At 42.6% G+C, this 20,788-nt stretch overlaps 5 protein-coding genes across 5 annotated transcripts; 3 read left to right on the top strand and 2 right to left on the bottom strand.

Moving 5' to 3' along the window:
• The first annotated feature begins 1,357 nt into the window (after positions 1 to 1,357).
• LOC4333872 (chemocyanin) lies at positions 1,358 to 3,226 on the top strand. The gene is made up of 2 exons (XM_015773282.3): positions 1,358 to 1,659; positions 2,777 to 3,226. The coding sequence occupies exons 1-2, from the start codon at positions 1,470 to 1,472 to the stop codon at positions 2,974 to 2,976; spliced, it is 390 nt and encodes a 129-aa protein (XP_015628768.1). The 5' UTR covers positions 1,358 to 1,469; the 3' UTR covers positions 2,977 to 3,226.
• On the bottom strand, positions 2,783 to 7,864 carry LOC9269265 (probable disease resistance protein At1g59620). Its single transcript, XM_066308768.1, has 2 exons — positions 7,584 to 7,864; positions 2,783 to 7,494 (listed from the first exon to the last, which is right to left on the bottom strand). The coding sequence occupies exon 2, from the start codon at positions 7,112 to 7,114 to the stop codon at positions 4,235 to 4,237; it is 2,880 nt and encodes a 959-aa protein (XP_066164865.1). The 5' UTR covers positions 7,115 to 7,494; positions 7,584 to 7,864; the 3' UTR covers positions 2,783 to 4,234.
• Positions 7,865 to 8,400: 536 nt separating this feature from the next.
• LOC4333871 (basic blue protein) lies at positions 8,401 to 9,476 on the top strand. Its single transcript, XM_015774676.3, has 2 exons — positions 8,401 to 8,912; positions 9,022 to 9,476. Exons 1-2 carry the CDS (start codon positions 8,717 to 8,719, stop codon positions 9,219 to 9,221), a joined length of 396 nt encoding a protein of 131 aa, XP_015630162.1. The 5' UTR covers positions 8,401 to 8,716; the 3' UTR covers positions 9,222 to 9,476.
• A 1,866-nt stretch (positions 9,477 to 11,342) lies between these two features.
• LOC4333870 (uncharacterized) lies at positions 11,343 to 13,307 on the top strand. Its single transcript, XM_015772501.3, has 4 exons — positions 11,343 to 11,564; positions 11,678 to 11,753; positions 11,840 to 12,012; positions 12,867 to 13,307. Exons 1-4 carry the CDS (start codon positions 11,452 to 11,454, stop codon positions 12,949 to 12,951), a joined length of 447 nt encoding a protein of 148 aa, XP_015627987.1. The 5' UTR covers positions 11,343 to 11,451; the 3' UTR covers positions 12,952 to 13,307.
• Positions 13,308 to 14,036: 729 nt separating this feature from the next.
• On the bottom strand, positions 14,037 to 19,056 carry LOC4333869 (zinc finger protein VAR3, chloroplastic). Its single transcript, XM_015772645.3, has 6 exons — positions 18,600 to 19,056; positions 17,911 to 18,028; positions 17,352 to 17,713; positions 14,857 to 14,973; positions 14,672 to 14,770; positions 14,037 to 14,593 (listed from the first exon to the last, which is right to left on the bottom strand). Exons 1-6 carry the CDS (start codon positions 19,010 to 19,012, stop codon positions 14,188 to 14,190), a joined length of 1,515 nt encoding a protein of 504 aa, XP_015628131.1. The 5' UTR covers positions 19,013 to 19,056; the 3' UTR covers positions 14,037 to 14,187.
• Positions 19,057 to 20,788: the final 1,732 nt, after the last annotated feature.

The raw sequence follows: 20,788 nt of genomic DNA, 5'->3' as shown, positions 1-20,788 counted from the left end.
GTAGTACAAATTAGTCGTCGTACTCGTACCCTCAATTGCCCCAACCCCGCACCGTCGTCTCTTCGTTTTCCCATCGCAGCGGTGTTTTGCTCGTCGTTTTTCCTCTCGATCGGCCCTTGACCAGCTTGCGCTCAACTTTCGTGGTTTATTAGTCCAAAAGTTATGTCCACTTCTCGGTGCCGCCATGTGGGTGGTTGGTCTACCAAAGTTCGGGAAACTATTTTGATCACTCGATGGGATATCCCTCATTTGCTTAAAAATTATTTAAATAGTTACTTCCTCCATTCCAAAATACTCCCACCGTATTAATAAAGATAGTCGTTTAGGACAATGTTTAAGTCAAACCTTGGAAATATAAATCATGAATAACTCTTAAATTGTTGAGTTTGAAAATTTAAAAATTATATGAATAGATTTGTCTTGAAAAATACTTTCATAAAAGTATACATATATCACTTTTCAATAAATATTTTTATAGAAATAAGAAGTCAAAGTTGTATTTTAGAGACCGTGTCGCTGTCCAAAACGACTTCCTTTATGAGTACGGAGGGAGTAAAAGGCTCAACCACTCTTAATCTAAAGACCAAGAAATAATTATTATCATCTCATAGTTTGGATCACTCATGCAACCAATAGAATTAAATATATTGAGTATGGAGGATTCGAAAGAAAATGCTAGTTAATGGCATGTATTCATGTATTCCTTAATTATATTATGAAACATTTAAAAAAAATAGTTGCGCCTTATATAATGGAATGGAGGGAGTATAAAAAATTGTGGAAAAATTTAATAACACTTATACAACATATCTATATAACCCCACAAAATATTAAGTTCAAACTCAACTCATATATCGAGATATAAAAATATCAGCATATGAATAGTATTATACGGATCACATCTGAATTTTTCACTAAAGCCGAGTATTTAAACTTAATTTTTATTACCTATCGATTTTACTATATACTTTATATTATCAATTTTTTATAATTTTTTTTAACTATTTGTATCGAATTTGAAAGGAAAAAAACACAGGAATATCTCTTCGAGGGATTAAAATTCACTCCCACTAAGTCGTGGTTTCCTCCCAGCTGCCAGGCTAGCTCGCTAGTTGCACTGTGTCGCCGGCGCGTCGCAGATCCTATCATTCCCAATTCCCACGCGGTCGCTGAGCTCAGTTTCACAGTTTTCACACATATGTACAATTGACAGCCACAAGCTCTAATTTTGGTTAATTAATCAATTTCCTATTTATTTCATGGCATGTAGGAGTAAGTGTGTGTTCAGTGATGGCTATCGGTGGGTGGGTGGGGTGTACTACTCCCCTATAAAGGGAAGCTCGCGTCGCCAGAACTTGGGCACTACCACCACTCGCCTCACACTCACTCGCTCAGCACTACTTGCACCCCCTAGCTGAGATCAGTAGTAAACGGTCAGTCAATTGTTGCAAAGCGATCAGCTACTGGCGATGGCTCAGGGAAGGGGCAGTGCTGCAGGACGACGCAACGCCGCCGTGCTGGCGATGGTCCTCCTCTGCGTGCTCCTCCACGGCGAGCTCGCCGAGTCGGCCGTGTACACCGTCGGCGACCGCGGCGGCTGGGGCTTCAACTCCGGCGGCTGGCTCAGGGGCAAGCGCTTCCGCGCCGGCGACGTGCTCGGTGAGTTCGATCGATCGATTCAGTTTCTCGTCGATCGTGTCGTTTGAACGCTTTCTCTTTTTTTAAACCGTTTTCGTGTCGCCAACTAGCGCGGCGCGTAAGTGGTGCGCTACCTAACTGTTTACGTGACACACGTACGACTACTGCACTGCGGCTCATGAATGAGTCACCAACTGACCGATTGCATTGCACCTGGACCTGGTCGATCGAGCAACCACTCGCGGCTCGGCGTGTGCATATGGTTGGCTGGTTGCTTTGCTTGGCACTAGCGACTATCCCAACTTTTATTTTGGGGGAAATTTACAGAAAGCCGCCCCATAAATTATTTAGTTGCAACTGTTCACCCCTAGAAATTATTGTAAAAAACACTAATGTGCACTTACTGAACTGAAAGGGCCCCGTATCACTGATGTAGAACCATCAAAGGTTAAGCTAGCTAAGCCAATCTTGGATAAGTACTTGCATTAGACTTATTATTCATATTTCAATGTAGAATCTCTAAAAAAAGGTCAAGACTATACTCCTATAAGTATTTAAATTCAATAAAGATCGTATTGACGGCTCACAATTTATAAAAATATATTGATATGGTTAAACATGTGTGCAGTGGGATGGTCTTTAGAACAAAATTGAGTAGTCAATGCGTATTTAATAAAATAACTTATAATGTGAAATGTTAAGTTTTAAGTGACTTATGGATGGTTTTTGTAAATATCTCTTTCGCTTGACGAGTTCGGCGTCTACTGTGTGTGACGTGCACAAAACTGCCTCTACAGGCTGCAACAGAGCATTGTATTTTTCCCCTTGTAAGCACACGGCCACAGACAAATGCCATGTTCGATGTTTTGCCATTGACGAACCTTTATCCTAGAAAAATATACCATCGTCGTTACCCCGATCCATTTTTTTCTGAATGCCCAAAGTGTCCTCACATAACGAACTTGAGGAATTTTTTACATGCCTGAATACCCAAATGTGATTAGGCTGTAGATCGATGATTACTGCTAATCAAATGTTAATCGGGAGATAATAATCTTGACACGATTGCATATATCTCGCATCGCTCTCATGATCTCATCAATGTGACGAATGTTGTGCGTATCCATGCGTGTTGCAGTGTTCAAGTACAGCCCGTCGGCGCACAACGTGGTGGCGGTGAACGCGGCGGGGTACAAGTCGTGCAGCGCGCCGAGGGGTGCCAAGGTGTACAAGTCGGGCAGCGACCGCGTCACCCTGGCGCGCGGCACCAACTACTTCATCTGCAGCTTCCCCGGCCACTGCCAGGCCGGCATGAAGATCGCCGTCACCGCCGCCTGATCGGCCGGCCGGTCGCCGGAGTCCGGCGGGATCGAATGTAGTAGTGGCAATCTCTAAATATCCGGGAAGTAGATCCAATAATTCTGTCAGTGTCCTACGTTGCTGAATGACCGTCTTCGTGTTTAGGCCTCTGCTTTGTTGCAGGTTAGTTGATTGTTGGCAAGTATAGAGAGGAATATATGATTTATGTGATGTGTATTTTGAGAAGAATTTAATAAAAGCCAAACAGCTGCGTTCTGGCCCAGCCGTATATATGTAGTACAAGGTTCTGAAAATTGCTTTGTGTGAATGCGATGGTTCATGCATGTTTGTACCATCCTACATTCGTCTGTGGCAGTTGAGAGAAGAAGTTCAGTGAACTGGTATAACTAATTGGTGCAGAAGCTAATAACAGTCAAATGTTTAGTTTCAACATTGAGAAGCTCGCACTGCCGTCTTGAATAACAGCAATTTTATTCACACAAGAACAAACAATTTCTATTTTATAGTTATGCTCGTTCTGGCTGGAAAGAATTCAGATTTCATAGCTACAAGTTCAGTTCAGGCCTAGTGTAACCCAAGTCCATTGACTACTTGCAAACTCTGCCAGACATTGTAGATCGAAGCATTAGAAATTACAGGCAAATGCTTGATGACAATACTTGTATGTTTTACTACGATCTACAGTGTGCGCGGGTGTGCTCTAGTAAGCCTTCTAGTAATGAAACATTTTTTTTTACTATTCATTCGCTAGGCCTTCTAGTAATGAAGCCTTTGTTCTCGAGTCTCATAGTGTGAAGTATGCAATTTCTGTTATTCAAGACGGCAGTGGGAACTTCTGAACCAATTCGGTATACCAGTTCATTTCTGAACTCCTGAAAAACATGTGGCCACAACACTTAACTGTACAACTCTCACTTCTCATCACCAATTCTACTACAGTTTACTGACATCATCTATCTCCAGAGAATAATTAGTAGACAATAATATTGCAAAGTTTACACCAAATATCTAGCATTACTCTTTTTCCATGTACAATTGGGTTACATTGAGCTCAAGCAAAGAAATTAAACAGCTATCATGTGCTGGACTCCTGGCTTTGGATCATGTTCTCCTGGAACGTTGTATGGTTTCTTGTCATCAGATCAGCTAAGCCTTCTTTTTTCTTGCCATCAGAACTCAGAAGAACCTGAGCTGAATTTTACTAAAAAGGAACGAGATAAAAAAATAAACGGTGTTTGCAGTAATGGTGTCAACTATACATAACTTTGATGCCAGATCAGCTGATAAGGTTGATGTTTCTGCTGTGGCAAAAATCTGTAACATCAGGCAGGACTGACGGCATTTCCTTAATTTTCAGAACTTGCAGTCTTGTAGCATGCTCCATAACCTCAACCGTGCTAAGGAATTCTGTACAGTCGTGGATGGAGAAGCGGGTGAGATTCGGAAATGAGCCATTCCCCACATGGAACACCCTAAGCTTCTTTAGTCCACTGATTTTCAGGTACCGCAGCTCAGGGAAACTGTTTTGTAAACATGAGACCTCTGAGCACCGGAGCGCGTCATCCTTTAGCTTGAGTTCATAAAGAGTTGTGAGTGAGCCTAGTGATTCCATCGGGCTCAAAACAATCCACGAGCCAGATAATGTGATGCTTTTGATGCAACTGAAATGTGGATCTTCTAGCAGGAGATTGCGATGTACTCTTCCTTGTAGTTTTAGCTTATGAAGTTGCTCATGGCTCGTCACTGCTTGAACTATATCTGAAGTAATTGGTTGAAATGAGGCAAACGGCATCATTATAAATATTGAATGGAGATTCCCTAGCTGCCTCAGAGATTCGGCTAGTGCGTGGTTTTCATTCCCCATACTCGATTGTGCATTGTACCGATCAATATCAAACCCATTTGGGGACTCTGGTCTGTATTCAACTCCCCGCCAGGTCCTAAAACGTAGTTTCCTCAGATTTGTTAATGCCATTAAGTTCCTTTCAGCTTGTGAATTGGGGAGAATTATGACTCCATGTAATGTTTGTAAATTGGTAAGGCGTCTTATGTCAAGAGATACCCTCCAATTCAGGTAGATGTGCCGAAGAGTATCAAGGCTCTCCAATATACCTGGAAGCTTTCTAATAAACGTCCCCCTTATATCAAGTGTTTGTAGCAACGGAAAATTGCTTTCCGGAAATGGAAATTCACCAAGATTAGTATTTCTCAGGCTCATGTATCTCAAATGGTTCAGATTACTTTGGACACTTTTAAGATCACATGCCAATCTCTCGTGTCCTTCAAGTTCAAGAACTCTTATGTATTGCATGCTTGTTAACTGTTCCAAGATGTTGTGCTGGAAACCCCACAGAGGAAACAAAAAGAAAGCGTGACAAAATGCCCTGCTAAAAGGCCTTAATGCTTGATGACCAACAGTAATCACACAAGATTCAATTACTCCTGGAAATATTAGCAGAGATCTTAGCTTCTCACTGTTACTTAGTTCATGAAATGCAATAAGTTTGGTATGGAGAGCGAGACGACGATAGTATTTTCCTTCTGCTCTTGAGACTGCATCACCATTTTCACAATAAAAGAATCGACTCTCTCTTGCTTCTGATCTTGCTAGCTCACATAATAGGCCATGAATGCGGACCCTTTTGAAACCCTGCTTATGCGCAGGCAACAAAGGTTGAACTAGGCACCTTTGTATGAGTTCGCGTAAATAGTCATTTGCTGTTTCCTCTCTTGTTTTTCCATCTTGCTGAGGTATAAAGTCATCTCCGATCCATAGTTTTATCAGTTTAGAGACACTGATTTCAGTTTCTTCTTTGAAAGCACCTAGATACATGAAACACAGCTTCATATGATAAGGCAAGCAGCTGTAGCTTAAGGCCAGTATCTCCAAGCACTGATTCCCAGCTTCGTAGTTGCTCCACTTCATGCTCTTCAATATATTCCTCCAAACTTCGAATTGCTTTTCCTTCCCAGATAATAGTCCTCCCAATACCACAAGAGCAAGAGGCAACCCTCCGCATTTCTTCGAAAGTTGGTGCCCTACATCCTTGAGCTGTGGTGGACAACTTGTTGTGTCAACATGATTCAACCCAAAAACTTTGGTAATGAATAGCTGAAAGCTCAATTCTTCACTCAGTGGATCTAGCTCATAGGGAAGGGAAGATGGGTCAGCAGAAACCGCAATTTCCTTGGAGCGAGTGGTCAGCAAGATTTTGCTTCCATTCGTAGATTTGGGGAAAGCTTCGCTTAATTCAAGCCAAGTTTCTGTCGTCCATATGTCATCTAGTACAATCAAGTATTTCTTATGCTGCAGAAACCTGAACATGGCATTTTTGGCTGCAGCTACCTGTGTCGAGTTCAACTCAACCCCAATTTGAGCTGATGTGATCTTCAAGAGGCCTAAAGCATCTGCGTTCTGCCCAACTGGAACCCAAGCACAAGCATCAAAATACATCTCCACACTACTTCGAGAGCTCGTTCCTTTCGGTGAATCAGGACGCAATGAGGTGCCCCCTGTTTGGATTGCAGAAACCTTATTGTAAACCAGAGATGCAAGTGTGGTTTTTCCGACCCCTCCCATCCCCACTATCCCAACCACTTCACGGTGTGCTGTGCAGCGCAGCAATCTATCGATGATCATGCCGGCCTCCTCCTCCCGACCAACAACGACGTCGTCGCCGAGGTGGCAAGAAGAACGCCTCCACAAGGAATCGGCAGCAGACGTGACACTACTGCTGCTGCTGCTCATATCCCTTAGCTCACGTAACATGGAAGCATTCTTGGCCCAACCATCTATGATCGATTGGAATCTGGATTTGATCTCGTTGATTTGCTTGGCAAATCTGTAAGAGTTCAAGGGCTGGAGGAGAGGGTTCAGAGTGTGATACCTCCCCTCATGGAGCTCCACGCTCTCGATGAGGTCCTCGGCGTCGTAGGCGGCATCTCTGAGGGAGTGTAACCAGAACCAGTTGTTGTTGGATGTGGCTTGCCGACGGATCTCCCTCAGGTCGGCATCCTTGAGGAAGCATTCCACTGCCTGGAGCTCGTGAATCAGTGAATCCACCTGCTCCTTCACGCCCCACAACGAGGTGATCCCCGACAAGGCTGTGGTGCTTAGACGGTCAACGAGGCTAGAAAGAAAAGCACCTTCTGCCATGGCTGCTAGCCTGCTACTCCTCTCCCCTTTGGTTGTCCGAGGTATGAAGCAGCAGCATCCATCGTATTTCCATGGAGGTTTTCAAGGATCCTTTTCAGAAGGCATAATTTTTTTGGGTAATTTTTTGTACCATCACCATGTACGCTACCCATCTTCTTTAGAAAAAGGAAAATTTCACCATCAGATAAGTCGTACCCATCCACTCCAGTCCAAATTCCTACAGCTGATCGGCTTATTTTATCCTGAGTCATTGACTCATTGTCAGGTTGATCCAGGTGCTGTTCTTTTTACCAGGGTGGTGTGTTGTTTTTTTAAGGCCCCGTTTGACTTAAAACAAAACATAAGAATTTCAGCTCCATAGAAAAAACTTCTCTGTGAGCCTTTGAAAGAAAAAGATCGAATCCTATCAACTCCTCTGAAATGGACAATCCTATAAAGATTTTAGATTAAAGCTAGCAAGAACTCCAACCTCTTACAAATTTTCCTTTGAATCCCCTTGCCCGCCACGATGAGGACTCGCCCGGATCTGGGCCGCCGACGCGTGAAGGGGAAGGGAGGGCGTCGTCAACGAGGAATCGTAGTGGCCTGCGTGCCGGGCGTAGCTGAGCTGGGCTGCGTTAGGCATGAAGAATAAGGCGGCATTGGGGCTTGATTTGGAGAGGGAAACCGATGGCGATCTCATCCGCGACGGCAAACGGCCGCCGGCGGCGAGGGGCGCGGAGAGCTGGGAGAGCGTCGGACTCCCACACCACCGACCACAGGGACCTGTTTGCATATTTCAGCCGTTGGATCAAGGACCTATCTGAAAAATTACGGTCCAGTCCACTAGTAGGGACTAGGGACTAGAGAACTAGGGATCCTGGTGGCAAAATGGGCCAGGATACGGCCCAACGGCCCAGCCCAGCACTGCACGGGCACGGGAGCTCGTGGGCCGTGCCGTGCTTGGGCCGCCATTCGGCACGGCCCGTTTCTGTAGCGGGCCGGTACGGAATAGTAGGCGATGACAAATTGTTGCTCGGCTGTTGCCATGGTGCCCTTCCGGCGGATCCGTCGGCCGGCGGCGAGCCGGCGACTGGATATATTTCTTGAAGACAACAAGAAAAGATTTGCTCTTTCTTCTTTACTCGTAGCGCTGCGCGGCCGTAGCACCCAATGCGATGGACTACAACCCGATAGCCCTGCAGCTGTGACTGTGAAAACTCGTGAGTCATGTGATCACGGGCCCGTGTCCTATGCTCGGCATTGAAGCTATACACATTTACTGCTACACTTTTTACAGTCTTCTGTCACCGCTGCTTGCCCTCTCTGCACAGCATTGATTATCAGAAATCCAGACTTGGCATTGGTTCTCCCCCGGCATTGGCAACCAGCCAGCCTCCAGCTACACACTGACACTGCACTCCAGCCTCCGTAGGAGTACTTCAGCTCACTATAGAATGGCAACGGCAATGGCATCGTTACCTCCAGGCCCCAGCTAGTGCAGAGATTTCTCTTCCTTTGCCCAGTTTCCAGGCAGAAGCATCAGGCCAAGAGCTCAAGACCCAACCAGTGTAGTGGTTGCAGTCAGTGAGTGAGTGAGTGACCAGTGAGATAGTGGCATCGATGGCTCGGGGAAGAGGCAGTGCAATGCGAGGCGCCGTCGCCGTCGCGTTTCTCGCCGTCGTCGTGAGCTGCATCTTCCTCTCCGGCTGCGGCGTCGCCGACGCCGCCACCTACTACGTCGGCGACAGCCTCGGCTGGTCCCTCGGCAGCGGGAGCTGGCCCAGCGGCAAGAAGTTCCACGCCGGCGACATCCTCGGTAAATCATAGGAGTACTTATCTCTGAACATTTCGATCAATCTCTGAACATTTTTCTCATCGATCAGACAAAGCCAGCTGTAACTGAAACCGTTTTGCGGACATGGCAGTGTTCAGGTACTTGCCGTGGATGCACAACGTGGTGGCCGTCGACGAAGACGGGTACGCCGACTGCAACCCGCCGCCGTTCTCGAGGTACTACACCTCCGGCTCCGACAGCGTCAGGCTCGCCAGGGGGGACAACTTCTTCGTCTGCACCCGCTACGGCCACTGCAACCTCGGCATGAAGATGGTCGTCACCGCCGTGTGACTGAGGGAGAAACATGTCAAGACTGTTTCGTACGTCTCGATCGAGCGAAAATGCTGTGAAATGTCACACTCTCTCTATCTTGTTCCATCCGGTTCGTTCTCAGTTTTTAGCATTTTGGATGATTGATTAGAGGATTCTCTAGCTGTTCTATGCCGGTGTGACACGACTCGGTTTGCCAATTGTGTGTGCATTGTTGACGCTGACAAGATGCGTTTGTTCTGAAATCTGAAGAGAAGTCCCTGTCTTTGCCACTGATGATGATATCTACTGCAAATTCTTTAGCGAAGATAGCAGTTAGGCTATGTTTAGATTCCATTTTTTTCTTCAAACTTTTAACTTTAACTTTCCTACACGTAAACTTTCAATTTTTCTGTCACATTGTTTTAATTTCTTCAAACTTTCAATTTTAGTGTGGAACTAAACACAGCCTTAGTGTTATCTATTACTCCCTCCGTCCCATAATATAAGGGATTTTGAGTTTTTGTTTGTACTATTTGACAACTCGTCTTATTCAAAAAAAAATTGGAATTATTTTTTTTTACTTACTTTATTATCCAAATTACTTTAAACATAATTTTTTGTTTTTATATTTGCACAAACTTTTTGAATAAGACGAGTGGTCAAACAGTGCAAGCAAAAACTTAAAATTCTCTATTTTATGGAACGGAGGGAGTAGTATATGGTGATTTTGTTAGCGCAACGCCGATTACCGATTAGGGAACACCGCAACACCGGACATTGCGCACTGACGAATGTTCTTAGGACTTTGATGATCTGAACATGGAGATATAATAATTGTAAGTCACATGACTAACCAGCCGATTAGTTGGTACTAAATCTGATCCAAATCTTCTGTTGACGTCCCGTCAATTTCTTTGGCATCATGTAGAGTAGACATTTGGTACACTGGCTTGGGCTTTTCTGAATTTAAAATTTAAGTCATACAGAACTCTTTGCGACTTGTGCTGCAAGAGTACGATCAAATTGACCATGGTTTGGTTGTTAATAACTCTAGCTGCTCTACCAGCTGCGCGTGGAAAATACATTTTGAGAGACCAATGGAAGACTTAACAACCATTGTCTTACCGTAAGCACACATCGATCAGCCATGACGCAGGCACGAAATTAGCGAGTCTATCTCGTAAACTTGAAAATGATGTACTAACTATACTGTTTCATCATATATATAGTTTCGAAATATGGATTGATCTGGTAATCGATGAATCAGAAATATAGCAGGCAAGCTTTTATCTTTTCTGAAGAACTCATCAGAGAAAAACTCACCTTATTAATTCCAAAGCTTCTATGCGTCTGCATGCTCTTCTGATCTGTAATCTCAGGCTCTATTACTCTCTCCCTCTGCTAAATAAATGGAAATAATTTACTACCTCTGTTTAAAAATATAGCAACTTAGTATCAAATGTGACATATCTTATTATTATGAATATATACAAATCCTTATCGATCAATATTATGTAACTATATATTTTAGAACAGAAGTAGCAACAAGATATTAGGTAACTATATATTTTAGAACAAGAACAGAAATAGCACATCTCGTTGCGGCGAGACATTCCAAACGTAAACCTCGAGTTGTCCGTGCTCGTGGTCTCCAAAAAAGAACGAAATGCTATGCCAATTGCCAATATGCCGATGAATTCAAGACGGCAATCTTGAGAAGTCATTTCACTTTGATTTTTGGAAAGCCACGTCGTGGAGTCGCGGGCTACGGCCTACGGGTGCTGGTCTCGTTCAAACACACTGAAATATCCCTTGCAGAGAGGATCCGTTAGCAATATCGCATCAGGCATGACGTATTGAAAAAAACGGATCTACCGTTGACTTTGGACAAAATTTACTCAAACAGTAGCAAAAACGATCTCCAAATCGATCGATCCTTTTCTTTCCACACAACCAAAGCATCATCTGTCCTCATGAAAAAAAAAAGATCTTTAATAGAAAGAAAAAAAAGTGAAAAAAAATAAAGAGCAGTGGCCCAATAGGTCCAAGGAATTGGTCAGAGCTTTCTTGGGCCGGAGGGCAGGCACAGAACAAGATTCTGGAACCTTCTAGACGCACCCGCTGCCCGTATAAGATAGGCATCCACGCCGCACAGCCTCCAAATCCAAATCCAAAAACCCATTATAATCCATAAACAAACAATCCCCTCCTCCTCTCCAATCTCCATTCCCTCTCGAGAAGAAGAAGAAATCGCAACAATTTGACGGCCATGGCGGTGTCGATCGAGCTGACCAAGGAATACGGGTACGTGGTGCTGGCGCTGGTCGCCTACGCGTTCCTCAACTTCTGGATGAGCTTCCAGGTCGGCAAGGCCCGCAGAAAGTGAGTCTACGCCCCTCCCAGATTTGGTTCATTGCTCTCGCTCGTCTTGATTTGGAGAGAATTTTCGATTGGGATTTTCTCTGAATGTTCTTGGCTGATGCTGCTGCCATCAGGTACAAGGTGTTCTACCCCACCATGTACGCGGTCGAGTCGGAGAACAAGGACGCCAAGCTCTTCAACTGCGTGCAGGTCTGTCAGTCTGTCGCCCCACCCAACCCCGAGATTGCTCCTCGATCCGTTCTTCTGACCGATGAGAATTTTGGTGGTGTGTGCAGCGGGGGCACCAGAACTCGCTGGAGATGATGCCGCTGTTCTTCGTCACGCTGCTGGTCGGCGGGCTGCAGCACCCGCTCGTCGCCGCGGGGCTCGGGGTGTTCTACGCCGTCGCGAGGTTCTTCTACTTCAAGGGCTACGCCACCGGCATCCCGGACAACCGCCTCAAGATTGGGTACGTTTCTTTTTGCGAATTTTCCTACTGGAGATTTATTCTGTGTGCTGTGCTGGTAATTAAACTGTCGCTCTAACGAAAGATGATTCGTATGCATAGCTAGTTCAAACTTAACCTTGATTTCTAGAATGCTAGTCCTGTTCGTTTCTTGGGTAGCAATAACCAATCAGCCAACACTCTGAAGTCTGAACTTTGACTTCATTTATGAATGGTTCCCCAAGTACTGATGGTATTAAGTGGGGTAGGTGGTCAATGCTCAATTAAGTGGAGGATACAGTAGGTGTAGTACACCAAAGAAAAATGTCAAAGGTGCGTGTTTAATTGGTGATATGTCAAGATTGAGGAGTGGGTGACAACGTGGAGTAGCTTTGAAGTGGATCATACAGTATACTATTCAACATGGTACGGATCGTGCAAATGTCCCCATCTCTTCATTTTATAATCTGTCAAAGATCGCAGCTACTTGTTGGCACGACGTTGATGAAACTTCCAAAGTTTACATATTTAGTATTTCATTACTCATTTCAAGAGGTATATATAAGGTGTGTCCAGACTTCAGACTTCAGACTTCAGACTGCTCGAGTCGTTGCTAAATCGCTATTAATTATGGGTTGACTCGTACGTCAGTGGGTAATGCAGATTGCAACCCTGCACCAATCACCACAGTTATGATAGTCTAGTCTATCGGTGTCCTTTGCATTGAGTAGCAAAGAAAGGATCACTTGAACTGAAGTTTCATCTGAATTTGCACCAAATGGCACACCTATCACTTTGTCAACCATCTCATATCTTGGTTTCTGATCGATCATAGTGGTTCTAACCTGGTCGGATTAATTTTTTGGCAAATGCTTCAGGGGGCTGAACTTCTTGGCGATCTTTGGGTTGATCATCTGCACGGCTTCGTTCGGCATCAACCTGGTCCTGAGGGAATCCATCTGAGCTCTTCAGTTGATCCATGAGCTGACCAGCTGAGAGCTTCCGTTGCGACTTGTGATGTTGCCTATAGGCGTATAGGTCTTGTGACTTCAGTCAGCTAGATTTTAGTCTCTGTTTTTCCTTTGGTGTTAATAAGGCTGGTTGTAGTTCCATCTTAAAAATACGACTACATGGAGATGGATTTGCAGTCTTCCCTGTTCCTTTCTACTCTACTTCCTTTGTAGAGGGGTTGTACTGTTAAGATTTACCTTTCACCACATCATCAGTGTTAAGTGCAGTTGTAAATTTCTTTATAAGTTTATCATGTCTTGTCCTGCGATGGGAAATGATTAACAACGTCAATGCAGTACGTTTTTTTATATTATTTTCCGTCCTATTTGAGCGTCCATTCCAACATCAAACGCTCTAGTGAAAGACAAGTGTGAAAGAGTATCGTCAACTTCGCCAGTTACGGAGTACACCATATAGTCCAAAACGTTTGGTAGAACGACCAAGATTTGCTAAAGGCAGATTGGCAGTCATTGGAGTCGTCGACAAACAGCATCAACGACAAACAAAACTTGTCAAGACGTGAAAAAATAAAAAAATCTTGTACTCAAATCTTGTTTGCCTGCAGACCTGAACTACAGGTAACATCCAATATGTTTATTAGATGTCAACAGCGGAGCATATGGAGATCAAAATGACTTGCTCCATCCATACTCCATAGTAAGTTTATTTTTAGCTCTTTCCATTTGTCCCAAAATAAATTTAATTTTAGAGTAATCATTGTATTGAAGTTTGTGAAAGTAGAACATACTGTATTAGAAGTAGATAAAAGGCTCGTTCAGATTGATGTCATTTCAAACCATACTATTTTTTTGGTAGAGTTGTCAAATATGTGCATCCATTTAGTTTTTTTACCAAATTTTAGTAAATACATAAGAAATTCTGCTAAAATTTTGGCAATATTGCCAAATTGCCAAAATTCAATAAGGTTTATTTTGGCTACAATCTGAACAGCTCCAAAATCCGAAATAATTACATTAAGATTTGATAAAGTAGAAGTATTCTAGTTTTTTTTTTGTTTTGTAGTGGTATTTATGGGATTGATAAAAAATGAACTTATTTGGAACTAAGCAGTATGAATTACAACCAAGCTAGTCTAACCATAAAGTGCTCGAGTAAATAGTACACAGTACATAATGAAACTATACGCTACATGGAAAAATATCGAAGTTATATATATCTATCAGACTATCAAATATCCTCGCTTCTACCAGCAGTGAATCTCCTCTGTGCTGGTGTCGCCCTTTTGCTCACAATATGCCTGCGCTGCCCTTCGTACGGCAGGACATCCTCGCTGTCATCCTCCCTACCGTTACCATCCTCATGAATCGAGTCAAAAATTTTGCTCTTGCCAGTGGATCTCCCCAGGGTTGATGCTGCCCTAGTGCGCACTTTGGCACGTCTGCGCTCGCCTTCGTCTGGATCAGAGCCATCGTCCTCCCGATCGAAAGAGTCATCAAAACTTCTACTTCTGTCAGCCCCTCTCGTGTTCCTCCACCTATTGTGTCCGTGCTGGCTGTCATGGGTATCATTTTCGGGGCCTTCATGCTTGCACTTCAAGCAGACCTTGTTGCGTCGAAAGTTCACAAAGCTGCATCTATAGGAGGAGATGATGTCTAGTTAGCGTGTTGAGGAGATGAACAGTAAGAAAGATTGAGGTAGTCGTATAACATACGAGGGGCACTCCCATTCTCCAGGGATGAGCTGCCTCTTTGGTCGAGATTCTTCACATTTAAAACACATCTTATTCCGTGCAAAGTTCATGAAGTGGCACCTGAAACAAAAATAAATAAGTTATCAAGGCAAATATATAATAATGTTGAACAGTACAAGAAAACAAATATGGCATTCGATGGTTACTGTGGACAGATCCAGTCTCCCGTTTTCATTTCAGTGGTAGCTGTTTCTATCTTCTTTGGTCCATCTGCTTTGCATTCAAGGCAGTGCCGATTTCGAGCAAAATTTAAGAAGTTGCAACTGCCAAAATGAGAGGATGTTAGGACAGGGTCATTCACAAGGCATAACCAGGCATCAACAGTCCAGCACACACACACACACACGCCCACGCACACACACTGTGGATGGGGAATAAAAATAATAACAGTGAAGTAAACGATAAAAGAGGCCACCATAATATCATAATCTTCTAACACCATAGTTAACCATAACCTGATATCATCTAAGAGGTGTGCCTCTATGATCCACAAAGAACATTACAAATATTGTAAAGTCCATAGTAATACTAGAGGTTTCTTGTCCAACCATTTAACTCAATACTTACTTTAAGTACCGTGCAATTTTCTTTGTTGAAGCAAAGACATATTTACACTATAAATGTACTCCCTCCATCCCAAAATATAGAAACCAAGTACTATGAATTTGGATAGGGAGGTCTAGATTCGTGTACTAGGTTGTGTCTAATCCAGTACTAGATTGCTATATTTTAAGACGGAGGGAGTACCAAAGAGCGACTACAAGCCGAAACCCAGATTATCTGGATTCACTCATTGAGAAACTGTTACAACCAAGCATACAATGAATCCTATAGGTTTAACTACAACATCGGGAATAAGGCTCCTAGATTAGTATGAAATGGTTCTTTCTACTCCTAGTATCCACCTTGTAATAATCAGAGCATTGTGGACAAAGTAGGAAACAGGTAATCATATCACAACATTAGATATGAATTTTCAAACGTGTACTTCCAAGCATGCCTTACTTTAAATAATCAGTACTTCTGGATCTGGTTCAAATTTACATAGGCTGTTTCTGCACAAACAAATAGTCTTCAAGCTAATAATGCAGAATGTTGTGGGCTGGGATTTCATTGGGTAAATACCACCGGGAAGATAGCCGAATGGCATCGGATTGATTGGGATGAGAGGAGATTATAGGTTGGAGAGAACTTGAGGGAAACTAGAGTTTAACCTTCTTTATAAAACTCAATTCCAAAAGACTTAGCCCTTATATAGGCTGGCACCTAATCCTATCTAATCTTATCTCCAAGCAACTAACTCTAACAGCTGCTACAGTACCTTGCGGGTACTGTTCACGTCATCTGAAGAGGGCTCTCCTTGGGCCTGGTCATCGGCCGTGGCCTCCTGGCCCAATGCCTAACACAGAACAGTAGATAACATATGCTACAGCATTATACAGTGACATCTTGATGGTATTGCCAAGCGGCCAGGCATATTGGACCAAGTCTATTAGCACTATTTTTTTTCTCATTCTACAGTAGAATACACTCGCAGCTTACGCAAGAATCAAACACATACAGCACAGCTCAAACAAAAATTCAGAAAGCTTAATAACTTGAGAGAAGCTAAGTCCAAAGAAAATCTTAGCTATCAAATAGTACAATACTCAATAAACAGAACCATGTAGGAGTTGTACTACCTCCGTCCCAAAAATATAAGGGAAAGCTATGCATTTACATTGCCAAAATCCCTTACATTTTGGGACAGAGGTTAGTATCGTTTTTGTAAGTGTAGTCATAACATTATATTATGATTAGCAACATTTCTATGGTACAAACAGGCATACAAACCAATGTCATGGCATGGCTTATTAGATGAATTAGTTAACAGCATTCAAATGGGAATAAGAATGAAATCCAAAATGGTAGTCAAAGATGCCCTTCTGCAACATGATGAAAAGCTAAAAACTCATGGTGTTTTACTTGTGGCAAGCACTAAAAGTAAAGCAATTCATCAGAATGTGATAAACCTGGTCAGAAATAACTGGTGCTAACAATGGTATTGATTCCTGGTTTTATAAACTACCTGAGGGGATCATCAAAAGGCCAATTTATGCCCTTAGCCCCTCACATATTTCATATGATAATGTATCGGTGTAATCTGACAGTTAAATATAAATAAAGTAAGAGTAAATTTCAGGAAACCCCATGTTTTATGGTCAAAGTTGCATAAAACCCTAGGTATTATGACTGGTGACACATAATCTCAGGTATTATGGTTCTAAAGTTTCACAAATCCTCACCCCTATGACCTATGTATGTTGAGCACAAATTTACTTAAAATTCTAAAACATGGTGCATATGAAAATTTTAATTATTAAGTTCTTGACTAAGGCTGATAGTTTAACTCTTCGCTACATTGAAAAAAATGTTTCAAACATGCTGAAACTAATCAAGATTTGAATAAGGTGGGGTTTTATGAAACATTGACCATAAGACCTGTGGTTAAGTGTCACAAATCATAGCACCTGTGGTTTTCTGCAACTTTGACCATAAACCGTAAGGTTTTCTGGAATTTACTCATAAAATAAAGGTTCATAACAATAGGCATGGAAGCATAACACCCAGTTACTATAGTACTATACCATAAAAGACTTACTTTGGGCAAAGCCAATCACCCTTCTTCATTTCTGTTTCAGTTGTTTCCCTACCCTTTCCAGCTGAGAACTTAGGCTTTGCAATGCCCTTGTCAAAAGTTTTGGTCTTGCTAGAAGTTTGGAATACAGGTTTAGGAATTGATGGATCAATTGTTGTGTCGCTAAGCATAGTAAGCTCTGAAAGAAGCTTTCTCGCAGATTCTTGAACACCACCATTAACAGAGTTTTCTCCTGAAAGGCTGGTTGGATCTATTGCATAATTTAGCAGTATGCGCATAACATCGACAGTACGAGCTTCGTCTTCAGCGTTCGGAATGACATAGGCTTTATCACAAGATCCACGTAATTTGCAAGCACTACAGGCCTGTATAAAGCACAAAATATTGTGAATGTTTTTTGCAAAGTCAAAGTAAATTATGAGAAAAGGAAGCAGCACGTTACGCATAGAGGAAAAGTCAAAAGTCCATCGCAGGGAGAAATGTGACAGTTGTGAAAAAAATCAAGAGTCCACTACAGGAAGAACGGCAATACAGTATGTTCAGAACAGAACAATTAACTTACATCTCCTTCATCAATCTGAAGAAACTCTCTGAGTCTTTTTGCAGAATTCACAGGCTTCCGGAAGATGTTAGGACAGCCACACTCAACAATAGCACGGATATCCTGCTTGGGAAGGACACTGGCCCAATAATCCAGTCAAATTAAGATCCAACCAACATAGAAAGAAATGAGTACTTGCAAAAGTAGTGGGCACAAACAGTCCAAAGAATCAGTTATACCACTGACACACATGACTCCAGCTTTCATTTATATTATAGCTTCTCTGGATAAAATGTATTTTGTATTTAATAAAATAGCACTATGAAATGAGTTCATGCTTAGGGACGTGATCATCGACAAGTTCTTACCAAACATGCACAATAATCATAGAGGAGAAAGGCAAAACAAACCATTTAGCTTACTAACCAAAATGTAGACACAGAAAAATCAACACTGCATGCCATGCTAATGGGATTCTCGGGACATTGGGATTAGGGAGAACAATTGACTACTCTCAGCTCACGAATGTCCAAGTTACCGAATCTTACTGCTTTTCTACCAGACATGATCATTTCCGCAACAATTTCAAGTGCGTGACTAACGCAAAAACCTCACCCACTAAGCAAAGTATTAAACTAATTAAAGCCCAGTTCATGCACAGAACCGAGGCGATAATAAATTGCAAGGCATCCATCTCACGGGCAAATAACCTGAGGAGATCGAAGCGCTCTCGGCCGAACTTGAGGCATGCGTTCTTCAACCTGTTCAGGTCCTTGGATGGGTAATTGTCGGCCGAGGCCCCAGGGTCCTCCCCCGCCGCCGCCGCCGCCGCCGCGGCGGTCGCAGCCACCTCCCCCTCCGCAGCATCAGCGCGAGACGCGAGGGTGGGCTGCTCGAAGTACCCCTTGGCCCGAAGCTTCTCGAGGAAATCGCCCCACTCGGGCCACGGATGATCTGGTGCTGCGGCGGCGGCAGGAGCGTCGGCGACATCCCCCGCGGCGGAGCAGAAGCGGAGGGAGAGGAGTGGGCCGGTGGGGAGGCGGCGGGACGGGGCGGGCAGGAGGGAGGAGCGGAGGAAGGAGGAGGTGAGGGTGAGGGCTAGGAGCTTGGAGGAGGAGGCCATGGCGGCTGGGTGCGATGGTGTCGGGGAATCAGGTGAGCAGGGATGGAGGCGGGAGCGAGGAGGGGATTAGGGTTTAAGGGTTTAGAAATGTCGCGGTCTCGTTTAGCGTCCGTAGGAAACTAGCAATTTATCATGTTTTTGCTTCAATTTTCAAGTTGTAACACCGTTTTATACAAGCTAAATTTCTAAATGCAAAAACAGTAGAAAGGTATTATCTTCACGAACGGGATTTTCATGTAATTTAACACGAGCCAACAAATTAAATTTAATACACAACTCTTAGCTTCTACTCCCTCCATTCTAAATTAATCATCTACGTATTTATAAGATAGAGTAATAGATAGAAAACTAAGTGGTATAATGTATAAGATATGAATTATCTCTATATTTATACTAATATTGTGTGCAAGTTATTTTAGAGAGATTATCTTCATAGTTACAATGTGAAAAGAAATTATCAATATTGTGTGCAAATTATCTTAGAGAATTTATCTATATATTATATTATCAAAGGAAGAGGAAGCCATGGCAGTATTGTGTATAAAGTAGACTTTGAAAGCACAATTGCGTTAGACATATCGAACAACCATTAACTTATATATGCATTGATATAATTATACTCCTTATATATTCGATCAATCATGAATTAAGCAATAGCTTAACTGGTTGGTTTTTTTTATGGTGGAACCTATCCAACCAAATTCAAATATAAAAATTACGATATAAAATAATCCCTCTATTTCATATTAATATATATGTGTGTGTTGATTTATTACCATATATACGAATGTGGGCAAGGCTAGAAAGTTTTATAATATGAAACGGAGGAGGAAGTAATACGTATGTAAAATTCACTATTAATTTGGTTTATATAAACACTAAAATCGTACATGCATACAAACAAATCCAATATAGTCGGTCTCACAATTTTATTTGTCAACATTAATAGTGTGCATGTTTAATCAATCAACATTAGTTTAAGTGAAAACATTAATATTTTTAGTCTGGTTTTCATATTTTCATGATATAGCATAGAATACATATTGTGTTATTTTAAACCTAAGCATCTATGTTTATTATCTTTTTACATGATTAAATGTTTAGAGTTCTTTTAAGTTTGCCCCCCTCTTCTAAAGCTGCAATCCACTCGAAAAGAAAGTAGAGCAAGCTAAAATGCTTTCAGAAAATAAAGATGGAACAGGATTTTACACTGTTCCACAACTTTACTCCAAACCTATCGAGTTAAACAATAATAAGTTAAAAACCTGCTAAGACCCTGTTTGATTTAGTTTAGGATTATTATGAGTAAACTGAAACAAATAGATAGCTTATTATGATAGATTATTACAATCTATAAGCCATACTACTATAATCTGATAATCCACTTTAAAGATGATTTTTTAAAAAATTATTGGATAGCTAACAGCTAACAAATAGCTACTAATTAAGAGACATAAAGGTTATGCTTATTATAATCCAGCTTATAGTGATATAGCTAAATAATCTAGATTACAATAATATTATTAAGATGCTCTTAATCGAGCTAACCAGCCTTTAAGTTTGGAACAAAAAATCAACCTATGTGTAACCCTTCTTTTGCAACCGATACCCGGTTAGCCGCTACCAGAAACCCGCCCAGCCTCCAGCCACACGGCACCACCACCACCGTGTAGCCACAAAACGCCCACACATCCCACCGTGTAGGTGCGCTGCGGTGGCGTTGGCGTTGGCGTTGGCCGGTGGGGTGGGTCAGTCCGGTCCACGCATCAGCCTCCC

This window comes from Oryza sativa, chromosome 3 (genome assembly GCF_034140825.1).
Source record: "Oryza sativa Japonica Group chromosome 3, ASM3414082v1".
Classification (NCBI taxonomy): Eukaryota; Viridiplantae; Streptophyta; class Magnoliopsida; order Poales; family Poaceae; genus Oryza; species Oryza sativa.
The sequence above is the reverse complement of the archived record's forward strand: the minus strand, read 5'-3'. Positions and strand labels throughout refer to the sequence as shown.

Coding starts and splice junctions, on each gene's coding strand:
- LOC4333872 (XM_015773282.3), top strand. CDS start 1,470: ATGGCTCAGGGAAGGGGCAGTGCTGCAGGACGACGCAACGCCGCCGTG. Junction 1,660..2,776: donor CCGCGCCGGCGACGTGCTCG/GTGAGTTCGATC, acceptor TGCGTGTTGCAG/TGTTCAAGTACAGCCCGTCG.
- LOC9269265 (XM_066308768.1), bottom strand. CDS start 7,114: ATGGCAGAAGGTGCTTTTCTTTCTAGCCTCGTTGACCGTCTAAGCACC.
- LOC4333871 (XM_015774676.3), top strand. CDS start 8,717: ATGGCTCGGGGAAGAGGCAGTGCAATGCGAGGCGCCGTCGCCGTCGCG. Junction 8,913..9,021: donor CCACGCCGGCGACATCCTCG/GTAAATCATAGG, acceptor CGGACATGGCAG/TGTTCAGGTACTTGCCGTGG.
- LOC4333870 (XM_015772501.3), top strand. CDS start 11,452: ATGGCGGTGTCGATCGAGCTGACCAAGGAATACGGGTACGTGGTGCTG. Junction 11,565..11,677: donor GTCGGCAAGGCCCGCAGAAA/GTGAGTCTACGC, acceptor TGCTGCCATCAG/GTACAAGGTGTTCTACCCCA. Junction 12,013..12,866: donor GACAACCGCCTCAAGATTGG/GTACGTTTCTTT, acceptor CAAATGCTTCAG/GGGGCTGAACTTCTTGGCGA.
- LOC4333869 (XM_015772645.3), bottom strand. CDS start 19,012: ATGGCCTCCTCCTCCAAGCTCCTAGCCCTCACCCTCACCTCCTCCTTC. Junction 17,714..17,910: donor TTCAGATTGATGAAGGAGAT/GTAAGTTAATTG, acceptor TGCTTTATACAG/GCCTGTAGTGCTTGCAAATT. Junction 14,974..17,351: donor GGTGATTGGCTTTGCCCAAA/GTAAGTCTTTTA, acceptor TCATTTTGGCAG/TTGCAACTTCTTAAATTTTG.